Raw genomic sequence first — 19,766 nt, forward strand, 5'->3', positions numbered from 1 at the left:
ATTTATTTAACTTTGGATATTGAAAAAAAATACTGAAACAGAAAACAAATGAAAACAATAAAAAATTATAAATATGATATTAATAAAATTTTAAAACATCCTATGGACACATGGATAAGATATCAACCCCAATCTTACAGAAATCAGAATACCAAAAAATAAAGCAATATAATCCAAATCAATGAATTTAATGACAAATAAAACATCGATTGCTTGAAGAAGATTGGCCCATATAGTTGGTGTGGCTAAAAGATGCAGTGTCAGCAGATTGTCTCACACTTGGTGTAATGAAGAACATATCTTAGTCATCCATTGATGCATTGTAAAATTCAAAACATAACTTTACACTCAAATCTTTCTCTCTTTTAGTTCTCCTTACATCAAAAAGCTTGTATTATCAATGAAAAGGACTAAACAGAAAGAACACATCATACGAATTGATACAAGGGAAACCTGTTCACATTTTTAATGGCTAGAATTCACCTTGTAATGTCTCTCTATTTAGCAGCTAAAAGGTAAACTCATGATTTATCAAGTAACCTTCTAACTTTCAAAACTATGGTCACATAAATCACATCTCTCAAGCGGTCAAGAAAATGAAAATAAGCATGCCTCCAAGTTCTTTTGAAGAAAATAACACTGCAAACTCCCCAAAATCCTGCTGCAAATCCAACTCCCATTCCTATATAAAACTCTGATGTTCCAAAGAAATTTCCATCAGCATGTCCAACAGAACCATTCTCTGATGACATCCCTTGCTTGTTTGTGCAGTTATTTGTTATAGGAGGACCACAGAGCTCAGGATTTCCTGTGTAGCTAAGTGTTTCAAAGCTCTGAAGTTGGGTGCTTGTGGGAATTCTGCCAGATAAATTGTTGTATGATAGATTCAGGAAACTGAGGAAGGACAAATCAGACAAGCTTTGAGGGATTTCACCTGAAATGTGATTCATAGAGAGATCAAGGGATTCTAACAATTTCATTTTTCCCATGTCTTTTGGTATCTCTCCAGACAGAATGTTTCTAGACAAGTTCAAAAACCGCAAAGCAAATAGCTTTGAAATTTCAAGTGGAATTGCTCCAGACAGCTTATTACTTGAAAGGTCAATCATTCTCACCAATATGAGGTTGTCTCTGTACTCTAACTCATCCCCTTTGGGAACTAACTCAAGACTTTCCTTGTAGTTGTTATAGCTGAAGTCAGAGCCATATGAATAACTCAAAGGGTTGGAAAAGAATTCATCTTCACCGGCCATTGTCTTCATGTCATCCAAACAATTTGGAATGGATCCTGACAGGCTATTATTGGCAAGATCCAGCACTATAAGAGAAGAAAGTTGGCAGATTTTTTTAGTAATGCTGCCTTTGAAGTTATTGGATCTTAGACGAAGAACTATTAGATATTGCATTTCCCAGATCCAAGTTGGTATTGTTGCAGAAAGTTGGTTATTACCCATGTCAATAAACTTCATTGTAGAGCAATTTTGCAGGGTCGAAGGAATATATTCTGAAAAGCCGTTGTCATTTAACAACAAAGACTCAAGTTGAGACAGATACCCAATGGAGTTTGGAATTTCACCAGAAAAATTGTTAGAACCCAAGTTCAAGTGCACCAAGGCTTGCCAATGAACCCAACAGTGACCAAGATCACCAGACAAGACATTATTTGAAACATCCAGCACACTTAACTTGTTTGTAGCATTTGTCTTTCCACATAATAAGGGAGAAACTGTTCCAGAAATTGAGTTATTGGCAATATTCAGCACTTCAACATTTGCAGACACACTTGGCAATATACCCTTGAACAAATTGGAACTCAGGTTTATGACGCTGGAATTTAAAAAGATGTTAGATACGTCTCCACTTAACAGATTGTTTGACAGATCCAGGAAATCAATTTGAAGACTCCAATTCCAAAACCAACTTGGAACCAAGTCTGCAATACCTGCCTTGGACATTGTCAACACCTTGACAGAACTCTGGTTTTTCAGCCATTCTGGAAACTTTGGTCCTACTCCAAAGGAGCTAAGTAAAACATATTCAAGCTGAAAAGGGGGAACCCATCTAGAGTTGACTCTCAGGAACAAGTTTGTTGAAGATAAACGTAATTCCTTTAATTTCAAAAGTCTTGCAAAATGTATCTCCTCTATTGATCCTTCTAACAAATTTGATGAAAGGTCTAATGTCACTAAATTTGACAGTGTTCCAAAAGTTACGGGGATATCACCAGTCAGAGAGTTAGCTCCAAGGTTTAATATCTGCAGCTTTTTGAGGAACCCAAAACTCTTAGGAATGGTCCCATTCAGTCGGTTGTGAGCCAGGTTTAAAGTCCTCAAGGATGATAAGTTTGCAAATGATGCTGGAAGTGGACAAATAATGGTATTATTACTGAGATCCAGAACTTCAAGATGCTTGAGCTGACTTAATGAATTAGGAAGGGCTCCACTGAATTGGTTGCCATGCAGGTCTAGAATTTTTATGTTCTGAAGGCTTGACACTATTTGTGGGATTTCTCCATGTAAAAGGTTACTGTGTAAATCAAGTTGGACAAGAGTTGTACTGAGATTGGATAGCCATGATGGGATTTCCTGATTTAGATTATTATTTGAAAGATCAAGGACTTGGAGATATGTAAAGTTGGTTTTTCCTTTTGCTGGTTCCAAGTTATCAATTTGACAGTTCTCCAAGTGTAGTTCTGAAAGAGAAGGAAGTGCACTCAGTACTTGAAGCCAATCAGCTTCTTTATGAAGATCTGCATAACTCAAATCAAGATATTTCAATGAAGAAAGCCTTGACATCCAATTAAGGCTATCTATCTGAAGAGCATAATTGTACCCAAGATTAAGGTGCTGCAGGTTTGATAGATTTCCTAGTTGGTGAGGGATTAGTCCCATGAACCCACTTAAGCTAAGGTCCAAGTATCTCAGGCTCTCCATTGAGCCTAGGAAGCTTGGTATTGGTGTAAGAACAAAATAATTTGAACTCAAGTCCAAACGAGTCAAAGATTTTAGTTCAAGAAGGGAAGGACTAATCTCACCACTCAATTCCCTATAGGGAGAGCCCACAGATGTGTTAAGATTGAGTTCCATGACTTGACCAGTGAAGTTGTTGCAGCGAACCCCTGCCCATGAACAGCAATCTTCTTTTTCAGACCATGATGAAAGCCTGTTTGAAGGGTCTGCTAGTCCATGCTTGAAGCTGAGGAGTGCATTCCTTTCTTTCTCACTGCAACTCCTATTGAGCCCTGCTACAATGCTTGCTCTGAAGTGGAGTGTTGTCAACAAAATCAAGAGAAGAACTTGAGTTGCATATGGTACTGCCATGAGGAAGTGGTAAAATCCACACTTTGTTGGTGCTTGGGTTTTATTACTAAAGGTTATATATCATAGAAGGGTTTGCAATTGAAATTTTTTACCACTAATGGTGGTTGCAGACTTCTGTAGTGATATATAATATATGTCTAGAATATAAGTCATTTAGGATTAAAAAATGTCTAACCGGGCCTCCATCTTTATGCACTAGTTTATTTTGTACAAAATTTAGAGAAAGTTCTTTAAGTGTAACAATATTTAAAGAATTGCATCTAGGTTTTCCCTCTAATGCTTTCAGATGAACATTAGCAAACTCCTTCCTAAAATGAATATTCTTACATGTTTTTCTCACCCTTCAGAACATCAACACAACCTTGTTGAATGAGTTTGCGGGTCTTTCTCCTTATATATTGTTCATCTGACTCATCTCCATTCAATGTGAGACTCCTAACCCCACACCTAAATTCCTCATAATCTTCCCCTCAAGTGTGAGTCTCCTAACCCCACACTTGAATTCCTCACAATCTTCCCCTCAAGTGAGTCTCCTAACCCCACACATGAATTCCTCACAATCTTCCCCTCAAGTGTGAGTCTCCTAATCCCACACTTGAATTCCTCACAATCTTCCCCTCAAGTGTGAGTCTCTTCCACATATTGCAAATTCCCCTTCCTTCTAAGAAATATTATACTCACAAGTCTCTCTTACTCGTTTAAAACTCTCCCCATGCGATACCAATTGTTGGATTCGTTAGCAATAACAAAGCAAGAAAAACACAAGAACAAGATTGAAGAAAACACTTTTATTAGCACAAGAGAGTCTATACACAAAGTCTACTCACAATACAATGTGTAGCATCTAAGCTCATAAAGTTTCTATATATTGACCTTAGAATAAGGAGTAATATAAAATCATTCGGAACAAAGTGTTTAAGACAGTTACAACGAACACATATTAGACGGTCTCACTCGTCTTAACACTACTAGAATGTCCCTAGTAGATGGTCTTTTTCTCTTTCACATCAGCTGGTTTAACCAAGTTTGACTAAAAAGTAGACAGTCAGTTGTAGTAAATGATTTAGAGCCAACCATCACAAAGTTGTTAATGAAGACCGAAGGAAGATCCATCGGTAGAAGATTCTTTGACACTTAAGTAAGAGTTAGAGAAACTGTAAAATATAAGAAGTATATGAATATTGAGTGAGTATTCCTTGTGGGATCAATATGTATTTATAAGCTTCTGGGGACTAGGTTGAAATATTTAAAAAATAATTGAGATAAACAATGAATATAGTTAGTTATTGAGTACTTGCAATTATAAGCAAATATGTTATTATATATGTTTTGGTTGAGAGCTTAAGTGACCTCAAACTAAAACATTCATAACTAAGTGTCTTTATCAATAGTAAAATGTGTATTTTATAAGTCCTAGTTAGTTGTTTTGTTATCATCCAAATTTAATATTATCTAATTTTTAAAGTTTAGATTTTCTTAGACCCATTTCAAGTATATCACAAATAAATATTCCCATCTTTTATCTGTTGTTAGTGATTAGCAGATCATATAATCTACCTATTAAGTTATATCCCTTTGATAAGAAATTTAGACTAAGTAACATGGGTTACGTAACAGTTTGACCAAAATGATGAATCACAACGTCTAAAATCCTTGCGTCTAACTTGTAACAAATGTTATTAAGACTATACACTACAAGAAAATCATCAAATATAAACTATTTTTTAGAGACCAAAATAATTAGTTGCAATAGTAACTAAATTAGAAACCATTTTAAAAACTAAAAAAAAAAATTGGTTTTTAAATTAATTTCTATTATTGTGAAATAGTTTCTAAATTGGTATCTAATTAGTTACCAAGGTTTTAACTACCTATTATTTAGATTCTAAATTTGGTAGCAAAAATCTTAGTTGCTAATTAGATACCAATTTAGAAACCCTTTAACAATAATATAAACTAATTTAGAAACCAAAAATTTATTTGGTTCCTAAAATGGTCTCTAATTTAGTCACTATAACAACTAATTATTTTTGTCTCTAAAATTGATTTCTATTTCATGATTTTTTTTTAGTGATATAATTAAGACTACAATGTGAAAACTGCCGTAAATGATAGTTTTCCTACTTCACCCAGTGTTCATGTCAATGTTTTATGTCCTGGTTTCATAGCTTTGAATTTTATGGCAAAGATCTCAGTCTTCAACTTTTGTCCTTTTATCATGATGGAAAGAAATCAAATATAAAGGCAAAATATTCGATATATGCAAGAACCGTTTGGTTTGGGTTCTGAAAATCTCACATAATTCCAAATGTTTTGGTAGAAATTGACTTAATTTTTATGAAGAAATATTTGTTGTGCAAGTCAGGGAAGTTGTTCATATGTAATGGGTGCCACATGGACTCATGTACCAACCCATTAAGGCAAGTAGCTTAAGTATTTCAAGGGAATTCTTCCATTCTTACTTTTGAGCTTATAATGCTTCTTAACTCAAATGCTTTCCATTTTGGTGAACTTCTTTTCATTCCTAGTCATCGATTTCATGATTTTTATAATCACCTTTTGGTGAGTGGTATGAAAGTTATGCAGACAAATGATGTGCTAACTCCACTTCTCCATTAATAGCAAGTTGGTAGCAGATTTTTAGTCAATAAAGTAATGCCAATATGTATGACAACTTAATCACTAATTCTTTTTATTGTGGTTTTAGATTACTTGAAAAAGATACCAGTGATTTATATAAATAAATTAGAACATCGGTCATAACTTTAAAAGATCAAAATTACAAACAAATTATAAGAGTTTAATGGCCACATAACTTTAATGCTATTATGTATGTTAGTGTAATGTTTATATTATTAACTAATAAAATTATTCTAAATATATTCTATAATAATTACCACCATATAATAAAATAAGCACATTTAATTAATTTGTTAATATATCACTAGTGTGGTTTATTTTTTAAACTACCATAATAATATATTTAGGAAATAGGAATGTTCTCATGGACTAGGTCATCATGGGGGTGGTTGGAATGTTTATGACCTCTTTTTCTCTTTTTCATATTCGAAGAACAAATGTCTTCAAGATATCAGAAGCACGTTGCTCTCTCTCTGTGCTAGTAAGTAGAAACCCAGTATCAAAGTCATCATCTTCACAATACTTTTCTTTTAGAAACAGAAAAAACTATTTTAGGCTAATTTTCACTTTTAATTGTAAAAAAAATGCTACTTATTTTCATTTTCTTCGAAAGTTGGTATAAGGAACAGAGAAAATAAACTATTTTCACTATTTCTTCTATAAACACAAAACCAAAAAAGAATTCACCAAAGAAATAGTTCAAATGCTTCATAAACTGTTCAGCACAAGCAGTTCCTTGCTGTTTGTAAATTTTTAATTATTTAACTTTCAGGTAAACTTACATATTTTTTTCCCCATTACCTGTAGTTATTTCTTCTCAAATTTGTTCACAGCATTGGGTATTGGTCCTTCAACCTTTCATTAGCAAATTGGACACTAAAGAGATTCTGTCAGAAACAAATTACAAGGAGGAAGTATAATGAAAGGCTTCAACACACTTACAGTGTTGGGAAGATGTACTTTTGGAAGATAAAAACAATATGTAAAATATTGGAGGGTGATTAGTAGCGTATTCTTGTCCAAAAAAGCCTTATTACAGTGGGAAATAAAATAAGCTGTTAGTGCACAACTTGCTTATACAAAATTGGAAATGATTTAGATCCTAGTCACAAGCTGGTCTGCTTCAGTGAGTTCACATTGCAACCAAAGAATTTTTTTTCTTCCCAATTTCCACAGTTCTCTAAAACATTACACTACAAAACCTTCTGATAAATTCAATCATGAACAAGACATTTCAGATGTAGCACTAAAACTTAACAATTTCAACCTATAACACTGCTGTGTATATAATCATAAATCTTGTTCCACACCCTATAACTATAAGTCTGTATAATCTATCTCCACCTCACGCATTCATTCATCTGCATTGAGAAATGTATTCCAGAGCTACACCACCACACATGCTAGTGTTAGCAATAACATTGGTGTTGATTATGCATGCAATGGGGGATTCAGCTCAAGAGAAACAGAAATGTGCAGAATCACTGACAGGTGTTGCAACGTGTCTGCCATATTTGGGTGGTGAGGCGAAATCACCAACTGAAGATTGTTGCAGTGGTCTCACGCAAGCCATGACGAGCAACAAGAAGTGCATCTGCGTTATTCTCAAAGACAGGGATGATCCTGACCTTGGCTTGAAGATTAACATCACAATTGCTGTTGGTCTCCCCTCTCTTTGCAAAACACCTGATAATCTCTCACAGTGTCCAGGTATGTCCAAATCAAGCTTTTCTTTTCCTTAAAGAACACTACATTACAGTGTCTTGTTCCATTTTCTATGAAAAGGTTTATAAGCCTTGTTAATTGGTAATTGGGATCAAATGACTTATGGTTTTATTTTTCGTAAGTTGATGGCAACGTGCTATTAAGAGGGACAAAAGTTTTTTAAGGGTATGTTTATGCAATGTGTATTTCAAAGTTGTCTACTTTTCTCTTTCATAACTAGACAATAACATGTTTGAAAGAGTGGAAAAGTTTCTAAATGTGTCATGTTTTATCTCTTTGAAGCTATTATTTCTGAGTTTTCAACTCTGAAAGTTAAAAATATCTGGGTTTGATTCATCTCAAAATATTCTTGTTTGAAATTATTTGAGCAGCACTTCTGCACTTGGATCCTAAATCACCTGAAGCTCAAGCTTTTAATCAAAAGGGTCAGAACTCCTATGGTGGCTCTACGAGTCCTTCTCCAAGTCCTTCTGGTAGTGATTCTTTCAGAGAAATATTCGATTTTGGATATTATTGTTTTACTTTGAGGTTTAAGTTTAATGGTGTAGTCTTAAAATTTTCTTTTATTTATGATGTTTTATTTTGTTATTCAGCTGAAGGAAGTTCTGAGAATAGTAGAAACCAGGGAACAGATGAAACGGTGACAGTAAAGAATGGTGCATCTTATAAGGGAAAGAGATTGTTACAAAGATTTGTGGCAGCTGCAGTTGCAGGGCTTGTAATTTTTCTTTTTTGAGCTTAGGCCAGATACTACCAAATATAGTAGCAGTGATAAATAAACAGTTGATGAGATGAATTTGGCTTCTGATTTGGGGCATCTTATAATTTGATGTAAATTGTGGATGAGAATGATTTTGATATAAATAGTATTCTCTACTTTTACAGTGGTTATTAACTTATAAGAAAATATGATATATGTAAAGTAGTTTAATCATAAAAAAATGGGCAAGAGTAAAAAGCTTTAAATCTTATTTCATAATTTTTTTATTTACAATTTATTAATGCTGTATGAATTTATTCATTTTTGTAGGAATGTAATTTCTTTTACTGGTTTGTCCTTCGTGTATAAAAATAGGTCATTTTGTTTTTAAAATAAATAATTTCTAACATCAAATGAAATTATTTTATGTTTTCATAATCGCAAGACTATCTATATATGATGCAATAACTATTAGGCAGATAAGTTTACATTTTGATATAACAGATACTCATACGTTACTCATATCTCATGCATCCATATTGAATTTCATATATTCAAGATACTTTCTTTTTTCTCCTTTTTCTTCTAACATGGTATCTAGAGCTATCTTTTTTCCATGATCCCTTCTTCATCGTCTTCTTCCTCTATTCTTTCTTCACCCACTTCGCCAATGGCGTCTCCTTTACACCATATTTTTCTACCCCGATCACACTAAAACTTACATATGAAAATTTTCTGATTAGGAAACAACAAATATTTGCTACTCTTTGTGGTATGGATCTCATGCATCTCCTAGATGGTACTAATGTTCCATCAAAGTTTCTTTCATCCGAAGATCAAGATCAAGAACCCACCATCAACCTTGTTTTTCTACTCTATCATAAGCAAGATCATATTCTCGTTGCCTGGTTGCTGGCCTCCATGTCCTCCTCCATCTTAACCAAAATGGTTGGTCTAGAATCCTTTGCTGCTATTTGGACGCGCTTATCCACATACTATGCCTCCCACACAAGGGCCACCATCAAGAAGCTTCGTCTTCTTCTTCGCACACCCAAGAATGACAGAACCATTACCAACTACCTTCTTGATATCAGAAAAACTATCGATTCTCTGTTTTCCATTGGTGCTTCCGTTTCTAATATTGAACACATAAACGCCATTCTGGATGGTCTATCGGGGGAATACGATGGTTTCATCATCGCTGTTCTCTCGCGTTCTGATCCTTACACCGCTGACGAGCTTGAATCTTTACTACTTGCCCATGAAGAAAGGTTTGAAAAACATAAACTCATACCAAACTCCATTATTCAAGCTAATTAGGTTCCACACAATGGTTCTCCCCTCGTCTCAACAAGAAACCCAGTTTTCAAACCAAACCCTACCGTGATGGTCACAACCAGAGTCGTCCACCGTATCCTAACTTTGTGCATTCCTTTTCTGGATCGAGACCTGTCACTCGTCCTCCTTTTCACCATCATGCACCTTGGAATTCAAGTAAATCACATTATCAGATCTGCCACAAACAAGGACACATTGCTGAGACATGCTGGCATAGGTATGATCCTCCTATCAATTCTTCGTTTACGGCTAATGTATCCCAATCTTCCTTCTCAACCGACGATGACTATGCACCATCTATTATGGGTGCATCGTCGACCATCAAAGATCCTCTTTAGTACCACGACAGTGGAGCTACCAACCATGTCACTAACAACCCATCTGTTTTTCACAAAAAATCACTTTATCATGGCTCTGAATCATTAAAGGTTGGCAACGGTCAAGGTATGAATATTATACACACAGGATCTGCTTTCTATATTGCACCCCACACACTCACACAAAGTTCCTTCTACGTCATCTCTTACACGTTCCACATATAACCAAAAACTTGATTAGCATTGCTCAGTTTACAAAAGACAATAATGTCTATTTTGGATTTTATCATCACTCATGTTTTGTTAAACATCAGGACACTCATCAAATCCTCATTCAAGGAATAGTTAGAGATGGTCTATATGTTTTTCCTTCTTCCACTGATTCACTCTCTTACACTGCTAACCATGCTTCCTACAAACTGAATGTTCATCCCTGACAGCTCTGGCATAACAAGTTTGAGCACAACAGCTTTGTCGTTCAATGTGTTTTAAAATCTTGTAACATATAATATAACTCTAAGACACAATTTTGTTATGCATGTGTGATTGGTAAGTCACACCAACTACCTTTTCATGCTTCTGCTACCAATTACGTTGCACCTTTACAGTTGGTGTTCATTGACATTTGGGGACCTTCACTTGTATGTGCTTCCAATGGTTCACGCTATTATATCTCTTTTCTTGATGCTTATAGTCGTTATACATGGATGTTTGTTATTTCACATAAATCTTAGGCTTCTCTTGCTTTATCTCGTTTTAAAATATTTTCTGAAAACCAAACCGACTATAAACTAAAGGCTATCCAAACTAACAACTTCAAAGAGTTTCTATGTTTCAAACAGTTTACTACCGCTTTTAGCATACAACACCGTATCATATGTCCTCACACTCATGAGCAGAATGGATCCACCGAAAGAAAACACAGACATATCACTAACATGGGGCTCACTTTTCTTTTTGCTTCCTCTTTACCTCTCAAGTTTTGGGTCGAAGTTTTCATGACAGTTGTTCACATCATCAACCTCTTACCCTCTCCTATTCTTGGTAACCAATCTCCATATACTTTTCTCTTCCCCAATGCACTTGATACACAATTTTAAAAACGTTTGGTTGTGCATGCTATCCTCTTCTTCACCCATATAACAAATATAAACTTGATTTACGCTCTTCATGTTGCATTTTTCTTGGCTATAGCATCCAAAATCGCGGTTACATATGCCTTTCTTCATTTGGTAAAGTTTACATTTCTCATCACGTTATTTTCCAAGAAGATCTTTTTCCATATACCACAATACAATTTTATTCACCATGCTCCTCCTGAAGACATCCCTCCTACCCCTGTTCCCATCCCCTTATTAATCCCACAACCCACGCCTTCTAATACTTTAAACATCTCCCCTTCTTCCACACATAATCTTGATACTAACTTCTTTGTCATAATACCATCTCCTTCTGATCTTTTTCGTACTGATTCCCTCACTACTACAAACTTAAATGATCATCCTATGATAACACGATCAAAAGTAGGTATTTTCAAACCCAAAACCTTTACTTCTCACACTGATCTGCACTCTTCTATACCTACCACTGTCACTGAAGCTCTTCACTCGCCATAATGGTTTCAAGCTATGACAGACGAAAATGATGCTTTTATCAACAACAACACATGGATCCTAACATCTCTTCCTAGTGGATCCAAAGTTGTTGGATGTAAGTGGGTTTTCAAAAACAAATACAATGTTGATGGCTCTTTTCAAAGGCACAAGGCACCTCTTGTGGCCAAAGGCTTCATTTAAACTGCAGGCACTGATTACAATGAAACCTATAGCCATGTAGTCAAGCCTGCAACCATTCGTGTAGTTCTTTCGCATGTTGTTTCTGCTACATGGCCCATACATCAAATAGACGTCAACAATGCTTTTTTGAATGGTGATCTTCGCGAAAATGACTATATGTAGCAGCCTCCAGGTTTTCAATCTTCATGTGACCATCTCGTATGCAAGCTGTAGAAAGCTATATATGACCTCAAGCAAGCACCACACTCGTGGTTTGAAAAGCTACGTTCTACATTGGAATCTATTGGTTTCCACTCTACTAAGAGTGATAACTCTTTATTTGTTAAGTTCAATCCATCTTACACTATTTTCATTTTAATTTATGTAGATGACATTGTCATTACATGGTCTTCATCTTCTCACATTCAAGATCTGATACACACACTAGGCTTCTTTTTTGCTCTAAAAGATTTGGGACATCTTCATTATTTTCTTGGCATCGAAGTCCAACATCTCAAAGATGGAAGTATCCTTCTATCTCAAACCAAATATATCAACGATCTTCTTCAGCGAACCTACATGCATGAAGCTCATTCTGTTCCAACTCCCATGTAAACTGCTCTTTGTCTATCAAAGGATGCTTCTCCGACTATTCAAGATCCCACCTTATATCGCTTTGTCGTCGGTGCCCTACAGTATACTCTCGTCACACGCCCTGAGATTTCCTACGCTGTCAACAAGGTTTGCTAGTTCATGCAAAATCCTCAGGAGCACCACTGGAAAGCAGTCAAACGTATCTTAAGATACCTTGCTGAAACCACAACGCATAGTCTGCTTATCAGACGTAGTTTATCCATGGACATCCTTGCTTTCAGCGATGCAGACTGGGGAAGTGATGTAGACGATCGGAAATCCACCACCGGCTATTGCGTCTATCTTGGATCCAACATCATCACTTGGTCTTCTCACAAACAAAAGGTGGTTTCAAGAAGTAGTTCAGAAGCGGAGTACCGGAGCATAGCTGTTGTCCTCACTGAAGTTATTTGGCTTCACTCTCTTTTCCATGAGCTACACATATCCACCGGAGGACCCCACCTCTTCTCCGATAATCTGGGTGTTGTTTTACTCAGTGCAAATCCAGTCATGCACTCTCGCACCAAACACTTTAAACTAGATCTTCATTTTTTTAGGGACTACGTTCAAAAACAATTTGTTAAGTTAGTTCATCTTCCTGCTAGGTTTCAAGTTGCAGATGCTTTCACAAAACATGTATCTAGACCCTCTTTCACTAGCTTTCATCGTAAACTTATGGTTATTGACAAACCATAAGTTTAAGGGGAGGATATTAGGCAGATAAGTTTACATTCTGTTATAACAGTTACGCATACGTAACTCATATATATATATATATATATATATATACATGTATCTCATGCATCTGTAATACACTGAAACTCATATATTCAAGATACTCTTTTCTTGTACTCTCTCTCTTCTAACAAGAACATTAGAAATCAAAGGTGAGTACTATCTTGAGGAAGTAGTAATGGAATCCACACTTTGTTTGTGCTTGGGATTTAGTACAAAAGGCTATATATTATAGAAGGGTTTGCAAATGAAATTTGTTATGTAAACTAGCCAAGAATAATTACCTTTAATTCTAGTTTTAAATATTATTTATAAAATAATTATGGTTTTCAGTTAGTTAATTTGAATTTGAGAAGTCTATTATTAGACTATATAGTGATATTGTACCCTCCATTTGAAGAGCAATGATAAAATAAAAATATATTCTCTCTTCATAAATTGATATCAGAGTTATGGTCCCTATGACCAATAATTTGTCAACTACCCCGATTAACAACGACAACAAACTATGACAATTGGAGCATCCAAATGAAAGTCCTTCATGGATCTCAAGATTCTTGAGAAGTGGTTCAAGAAGGTTTTGAAGAACCAAAAAATACCGCAAGATACCCGACAACCCAAAACACAACATTGAAAGAGACACGATCGAAAGATAAGGCAGTTTTGTACATGTTGTATCGAGTTGTTAATGAGTCATTTTTGAGAAAATTGTTGGTGCATCAACTTCAAGGAAGCCTGGGACATTTTAGAATGTGTTTAAGGGTGTCTTCTGAGTTAAACAAATGCATCTTCAAACTCTACGAGGTGATTTGGAGGCCATGAAGATGAAGGATTCGAAATGTATCTAGTTACATTACTCGTGTGCAAACAATAGTCAATCAAATAAAACACAATGGAAAAACTCTCACGGGTGCAAGGGTTGTGAAAAAAATTCTTCGATCATTAACCGATGACTTTGAAAATATTGTATGTGCAATCAAGGAGTCAAGAAATATGGAAGAAATGACCAATGATGATCTCGCGGATTCTCTTAAAGCACATGAACAATGAAAGAAGAAAAAGAAACAAGAAGTCTTGGAGGAAGCCTTACAAACAAAGATGGTCATCAAGGAAGACAAGGTAATATATGTGCAACATAACCTAGGAAGAGGTCGCAGATTTGGTCGTGGTCATGGATAATGATGAAGAGAGAGGACAAACGAACTAGCAAAACTGGCATGGACGAAGCCGCAGTCATGGAAGAGGTGGTCATTCAAATTGTCCAAATGTTGAATGTTACAACTACGGAAAATATGGACACTACCCAAAGGATTTCCATATCGAGAAGAAAGTGGAAGAAAATGCAAATTTAGTCGAGGAAGATGAGACAAAAGATGAAGGGATTTTCATGATGACCAATGAATATGTCACTTTGGATAGTGATATGGTATGGTATCTAGACATTGGTGCTAGTAATCATATTTGTGGGCACAAACACCTTTTTGTTGATATTCAAGAGATATGAGATATACATGTGTCTTTTGGAGACTCAACTAAGGTTCCAAGACCTGGGGAAAATATGTTTTTCCCAAAAGGACGGAATAGAAGATACTATGGATGACTGTTAGAATTATAGGGCTACAATAAGAGGGGGTGAATTGTTTATTGCAGGTAGAGTGAAAGGCTATGAAGAATTAATCAATTGAAAATCTGTCCAGTCAAATATAAAATTGTTTTTAAGCTTGATGCAGAAAATCAACCAGTTGTTTTTACGAAACAGTCGGTTGTTTTTATCAGCACTTTATAAAAACAAAGTTAAAGCATTTTAAAGAGTGTAAGGATAGAGAGATTCACACAGAATGTTTATACTGGTTCCTCTTCACCAAGAGTTACATCCAGGCCCCAGAAACCACTGGGTATTCCACTATGTAACCAACAACAGATTACAGATTACACACACACCAAAGAAGTGATCTTGAACCCCTCAAAAACACTCACTTCCTTTGGCTACAACACAACACAGATCAGAACACCCTTTGACTATGTGCAACACCAGATCTTTACAGAAATACAAATCAAAGAGAGAAGGTAATAAAATACATCTGAGACTCCTGACTTCACACTTGATTTCCTTACAATCTCCCCATCAAGTGAGTCTCCTCTACACATTGCAAGCTCCTTCTCCTCCTTAAAATTATTCTACTCACGAGTCTCTCTTACTCGTTTAACACTCTCCATAGGCGATGCCAATTGTTTGATTCGTCAACAATAACTAACAAGAAAAACACACAAACAACATTGAAGAAAATATTTTTATTAACAATGGACAGTCTATACACAAAGTCTACTTACAATACAGTGTGTAGTGTCTAAGCTCATAAATTTTCTATATATAGACCCTATACTAAGGAGTAATATAAATTGTTCGAAACAAACATTAAGACAGTTACCACAAACACATTAAACAATCTAACTTGTGTTAATACTACTACATTGTTCTTAGTAGACAAACTTTTTCTACTTCACATCATATGGTCTAACCAACCGTCTGACTAAGCTTTGTACATGATTTAGAGCCAACGATCGCAAAGTTATTGACGAAGATCGGGGTAAGATCCCTATAGAAGATTTTCCAATGCTCAAGTCAGTAAGAGTTAGATAAACTATAAAATATAAGAAGTATATGAGTATTAAGTGTGAAAAGTGAGTGAGTATTCCCTGTGGGATCAATATATATTTATAAACTTTTGGAGTTAAGTTGAAATATTCAAAAGATAATTAAGATGAACAAGGAATATGGTTAGTTATTGAGTACTTTGTGAGAGGTGTATTTTATAAGTGTTAGTTAGTTATTTCGTTATCCTTTATCTAATTTTTAAATTTGTATTTTCTTCAACCCACTTCAAGTATCACAAATACATATTCATATGATTTTTGCATAAGATTTTGGATAATTTTATTGAATCTTTTTGTTAGTAATTAATAGTTTCTTAGTGATTAGTAGGTTCTGCAACTGACTCATTAGATAAGTTATGTTCCTCTTGATAAGAAATGAGACTAACTAAGAGCAACGATGGAGTAAGTAACACTTTGATCATGACTACGTGTAAAATCCTTGTGCGTAACTTGTAAGAAATGTTATTAAGACTATGAGTAAGACAACCGTAAATGATAGTTTTCAAACTTCACAATTTATGTCAAACATAGTCTTCAACTTTTGTCCTTTTATTATGATGGAAAGAAATCAAATATAAAGGTAAAATATTCGATATATGGAAGAACCGTTTGGTTTGGTGTCTGAAAATGTCATAATTCCAAATCTTTTGTTAGAAATTGACTTAGTTTTTGTGAAGAAATATTTGTTGAGCAAGTCAGGGAAGGTGTTCATATGTAATGGGTGCCACAAGGACTCATGTACCAACCCATTAGTGCAAGTTGCTTAAGTATTTTAAGGGAATTCTTCCATTCTTACTTTTTGAATTTATAATGCTTAACTCAAATTTCCATTTTGGTGAACCTTTTTTCAATCCCAGGGATCGATTTCATGACTTTTACAATCACCTTTTGGTGATTGGTACGAAAGTTATGCAGACAAATGATGTGCAAGCTCCATCTCTCCATTAATTGCAAGTTGCTAGCAGATTTTAGACAATAAAGTAATGACAATATGTATCACAACTTAATCAGTCATTCTTTTTATTGTAGTTTAGATGACTTGAAAAAGATACCAGTGATTTATATAAATAAATTAGAACATCGGTTATAACTTAAAAATATCAAAATTACAAACCATTAATGAAAAGACCATGTTCACAATACTTTTCTTTTTGGAACAGAAAAAACTATTTTAGGCTAATTTTCACTTTGAATTGCAAAACATGCTACTTTGTTTTCATTTTCTTCAAAAGCTGGTATAAGGAACAGAGAAAATAAACTATTTTCACTATTTCTTCTCAAATTTGTTCACAGTATGTATTGGTCCTTCCACCTTTCATTAGCAAATTGGACATTAAAGAGATTCTCTCAGAAACAAATAACAAGGAAGAACTATAAAATGATAGGCTTCAGCACTTATAGTGTTGGAAACATGTACTTTGGAAGATAAAATCCATATGTACAAAATTGGAGGGTGATTTAGTAGCATATTATTGTCAAAAAGGCCTTCTTACTGTGGAAAATAAAATAAGCTGTTAGTGCACAACTTGCCTTTGAAATGACAGATCCAAGTCTACAAGCTGGTCAGCTTCAGTGAGTTCACATTCCAACCATAGAATTTTTTTTCTTCCCAATTTCCACAAAACCTTCTGATACTACAAAACCTTCTGATAAATTCAATCATGAACAAGGCATTTCACATGTAGTTAACAATTTCTACCAATAACCCTGTTCTGTATATAATCATAAATCTTGTTCCATACCCTACAACTATAAGTCTATATAATCTATCTCCACCTCACTCATTCATTCATCAGAATTGAAAAATGTATTCCAGAGCTACACCACCACAAATGCTAGTGTCAGCAATAACATTGGTGTTGGTTATGCATGCAATGGGGGATTCAGCTCAAGAGAAACAGAAATGTGCAGAATCACTGACAGGTGTTACAACGTGTCTGCCATATTTGGGTGGTGAGGCGAAAACTCCAACTGAAGATTGTTGCAGTGGACTCACGCAAGCCATGAAGAGCAACAAGAAGTGCATCTGCATTATTCTCAAAGACAGGGATGATCCTGACCTTGGCTTGAAGATTAACATTACAATTGCTGTTGGTCTCCCCTCTATTTGCAAAACACCTGATAATTTCTCACGGTGTCCAGGTATGTTCAAATCAAGCTTTCCTTTTCCTTAAAAAAATTTACATTAGTTTGAACATCGACTAAAGATAAAAACAATTTATAGTATATAAATAGGTATAAATCTCACTTTCTCAATTGATTTTATAAGGTTGAATTAAACTTAAACTCTACTTCTTAATATGGTATCATCACTCACAATTATCTAGTATCACGTACGATTTGAAAATCCTCGATGTGTAGGGTGTGTTGAAGATATTAAAAATTCTCGATGTGTAGGGTGTGTTGAAGATATTATTCTTATAAGGACATTTCATAGTATATAAGTGTCTAGAAACCTTAAACCGATTTATAAGGTTTAATTAGAGATAAAGTCCACTTCTAAATACATTAGATTCTCTTATTCCATTTTCTATGCAAAGAATGATTTATAAGCCTTGTTAACTGATATCAAATGACTTACGGTTTTATCTTTTGTAAGTTGATGGCAACATGTTATTAAGAGGGAAAAAATGTGTTTTAAGGGTATGTTTGATTTTTGTTTCCAGAGGCTTGTGGAAAATGGTGTTGGTGCATAGAGTGAAATTGAAGGAAAACAAATTTTAAAACTTGTATTTTGAACAAGAAACTGATTGCTTAGTATCAAAAGAGGGTCATATTCCACTTACTATGAAATGAATGGTCCTCAATTCGTGTATTTCAAAGTTGTCTACTTTTCTCTTTCATAACTAGACAATAACATGTTTGAAAGACTGGAAAAGTTTCTAAATCTGTCATTTTTTTTCTCTGTGAAGCTACTATTTCTGACTTTTCAACTCTGAGAGTTAAAAATATTTGGGTTTGATTTATCTCAAAATATTCTTGTCTGAAATTATTTGAGCAGCACTTCTGCACTTGGATCCTAAATCACCTGAAGCTCAAGCTTTTAATCAAAAGGGTCAGAACTCCAATGGTGGCTCTTTGAGTCCTTCTGCAAACCCTTCTGGTAGTGATTCTTTCAGAGAAATATTCGATTTTGGATATTATTGTTTTACTTTGAGGTTTGAGTTTAATGGTGTAGCATTAAAATTTGCAATTATTTATAATGTATTTTTGTTATTCAGCTGAAGGAAGTTCTGAGAATTGTAGAAACCAGGGAAGAGATGAAACGGTGACAGTAAAGAATGATGCATCTTATAAGGGAAAGAGATTGTTAGAAAAATTTGTTGCAGCTGCAGTTGCAGGGCTTGTAATTTTGCTTTTATGAGGTTTACCAAGATTCTAGATTTGGGATTTTTTTATTATTAAAGCTTTTTTATATTTTTCAGATTTTTTTATTTTGTTGAAGTCGTGATTTGTATCACAATTTTAATTAATGTATTTCTTTTTTGTTTTTTTTTTAAATCGTGTTTCTAGGTTAAATTTTTTTGTAGTTTTTTTGAAAATTTTAAAATAAATATTGTGACTTTAATTTTGAATTATAATTTATATTTAATGTAACTTGTGAAAATAAAAAGAATAATATTGTATAAATTAAGGGAAATGATTAACATGTAAAAAAACTTAATTAAATAATAATTAATCAAAAAACTTATTTATATTACACTTAATTAAATCATTAATTTAATCAATAAACTTTTTTACATTAAAAAAAATTATAAATGTTTAAAAGCTCAATACAATTACCAAATTAAAATTAAAATCAATACATTAAATACACATTTTAATTTCAAATTAAAATCTAAGTATTTATTTTAAAATTTTAAGATAAATATTTAACTTTAAAACAAAACATACATTAAATAAAAAATAATTTACAAAATCAAGTAAA

The 19,766-nt window shown here is 34.3% G+C and overlaps 3 protein-coding genes across 3 annotated transcripts; 2 read left to right on the forward strand and 1 right to left on the reverse strand.

The window, feature by feature from the left end:
- Positions 1-231: 231 nt before the first annotated feature.
- Positions 232-3,475, reverse strand: LOC137837633 (receptor-like protein EIX2). The gene has a single exon (XM_068646700.1). The coding sequence runs from the start codon at positions 3,318-3,320 to the stop codon at positions 522-524; it is 2,799 nt and encodes a 932-aa protein (XP_068502801.1). The 5' UTR covers positions 3,321-3,475; the 3' UTR covers positions 232-521.
- Positions 3,476-6,388: 2,913 nt separating this feature from the next.
- Positions 6,389-8,561, forward strand: LOC137837634 (non-specific lipid transfer protein GPI-anchored 14-like). The gene is made up of 3 exons (XM_068646701.1): positions 6,389-7,670; positions 8,057-8,158; positions 8,279-8,561. The coding sequence occupies exons 1-3, from the start codon at positions 7,334-7,336 to the stop codon at positions 8,419-8,421; spliced, it is 582 nt and encodes a 193-aa protein (XP_068502802.1). The 5' UTR covers positions 6,389-7,333; the 3' UTR covers positions 8,422-8,561.
- Positions 8,562-17,240: 8,679 nt separating this feature from the next.
- LOC137836511 (non-specific lipid transfer protein GPI-anchored 14-like) lies at positions 17,241-19,332 on the forward strand. The gene is made up of 3 exons (XM_068645187.1): positions 17,241-17,980; positions 18,840-18,941; positions 19,060-19,332. The coding sequence occupies exons 1-3, from the start codon at positions 17,644-17,646 to the stop codon at positions 19,200-19,202; spliced, it is 582 nt and encodes a 193-aa protein (XP_068501288.1). The 5' UTR covers positions 17,241-17,643; the 3' UTR covers positions 19,203-19,332.
- Positions 19,333-19,766: the final 434 nt, after the last annotated feature.

The sequence above is a fragment of the Phaseolus vulgaris genome, chromosome 4 (assembly GCF_000499845.2).
Source record: "Phaseolus vulgaris cultivar G19833 chromosome 4, P. vulgaris v2.0, whole genome shotgun sequence".
Classification (NCBI taxonomy): domain Eukaryota; kingdom Viridiplantae; phylum Streptophyta; class Magnoliopsida; order Fabales; family Fabaceae; genus Phaseolus; species Phaseolus vulgaris.

Bases quoted from the DNA above. Each gene is read 5' to 3' on its own strand.
- LOC137837633 (XM_068646700.1), bottom strand. From the start codon at position 3,320: ATGGCAGTACCATATGCAACTCAAGTTCTTCTCTTGATTTTGTTGACA.
- LOC137836511 (XM_068645187.1), top strand. From the start codon at position 17,644: ATGTATTCCAGAGCTACACCACCACAAATGCTAGTGTCAGCAATAACA. The intron at 17,981-18,839 runs GTATGTTCAAAT...TTATTTGAGCAG, and splicing joins TAATTTCTCACGGTGTCCAG to CACTTCTGCACTTGGATCCT. The intron at 18,942-19,059 runs GTAGTGATTCTT...TTTGTTATTCAG, and splicing joins TCCTTCTGCAAACCCTTCTG to CTGAAGGAAGTTCTGAGAAT.
- LOC137837634 (XM_068646701.1), top strand. From the start codon at position 7,334: ATGTATTCCAGAGCTACACCACCACACATGCTAGTGTTAGCAATAACA. The intron at 7,671-8,056 runs GTATGTCCAAAT...TTATTTGAGCAG, and splicing joins TAATCTCTCACAGTGTCCAG to CACTTCTGCACTTGGATCCT. The intron at 8,159-8,278 runs GTAGTGATTCTT...TTTGTTATTCAG, and splicing joins TCCTTCTCCAAGTCCTTCTG to CTGAAGGAAGTTCTGAGAAT.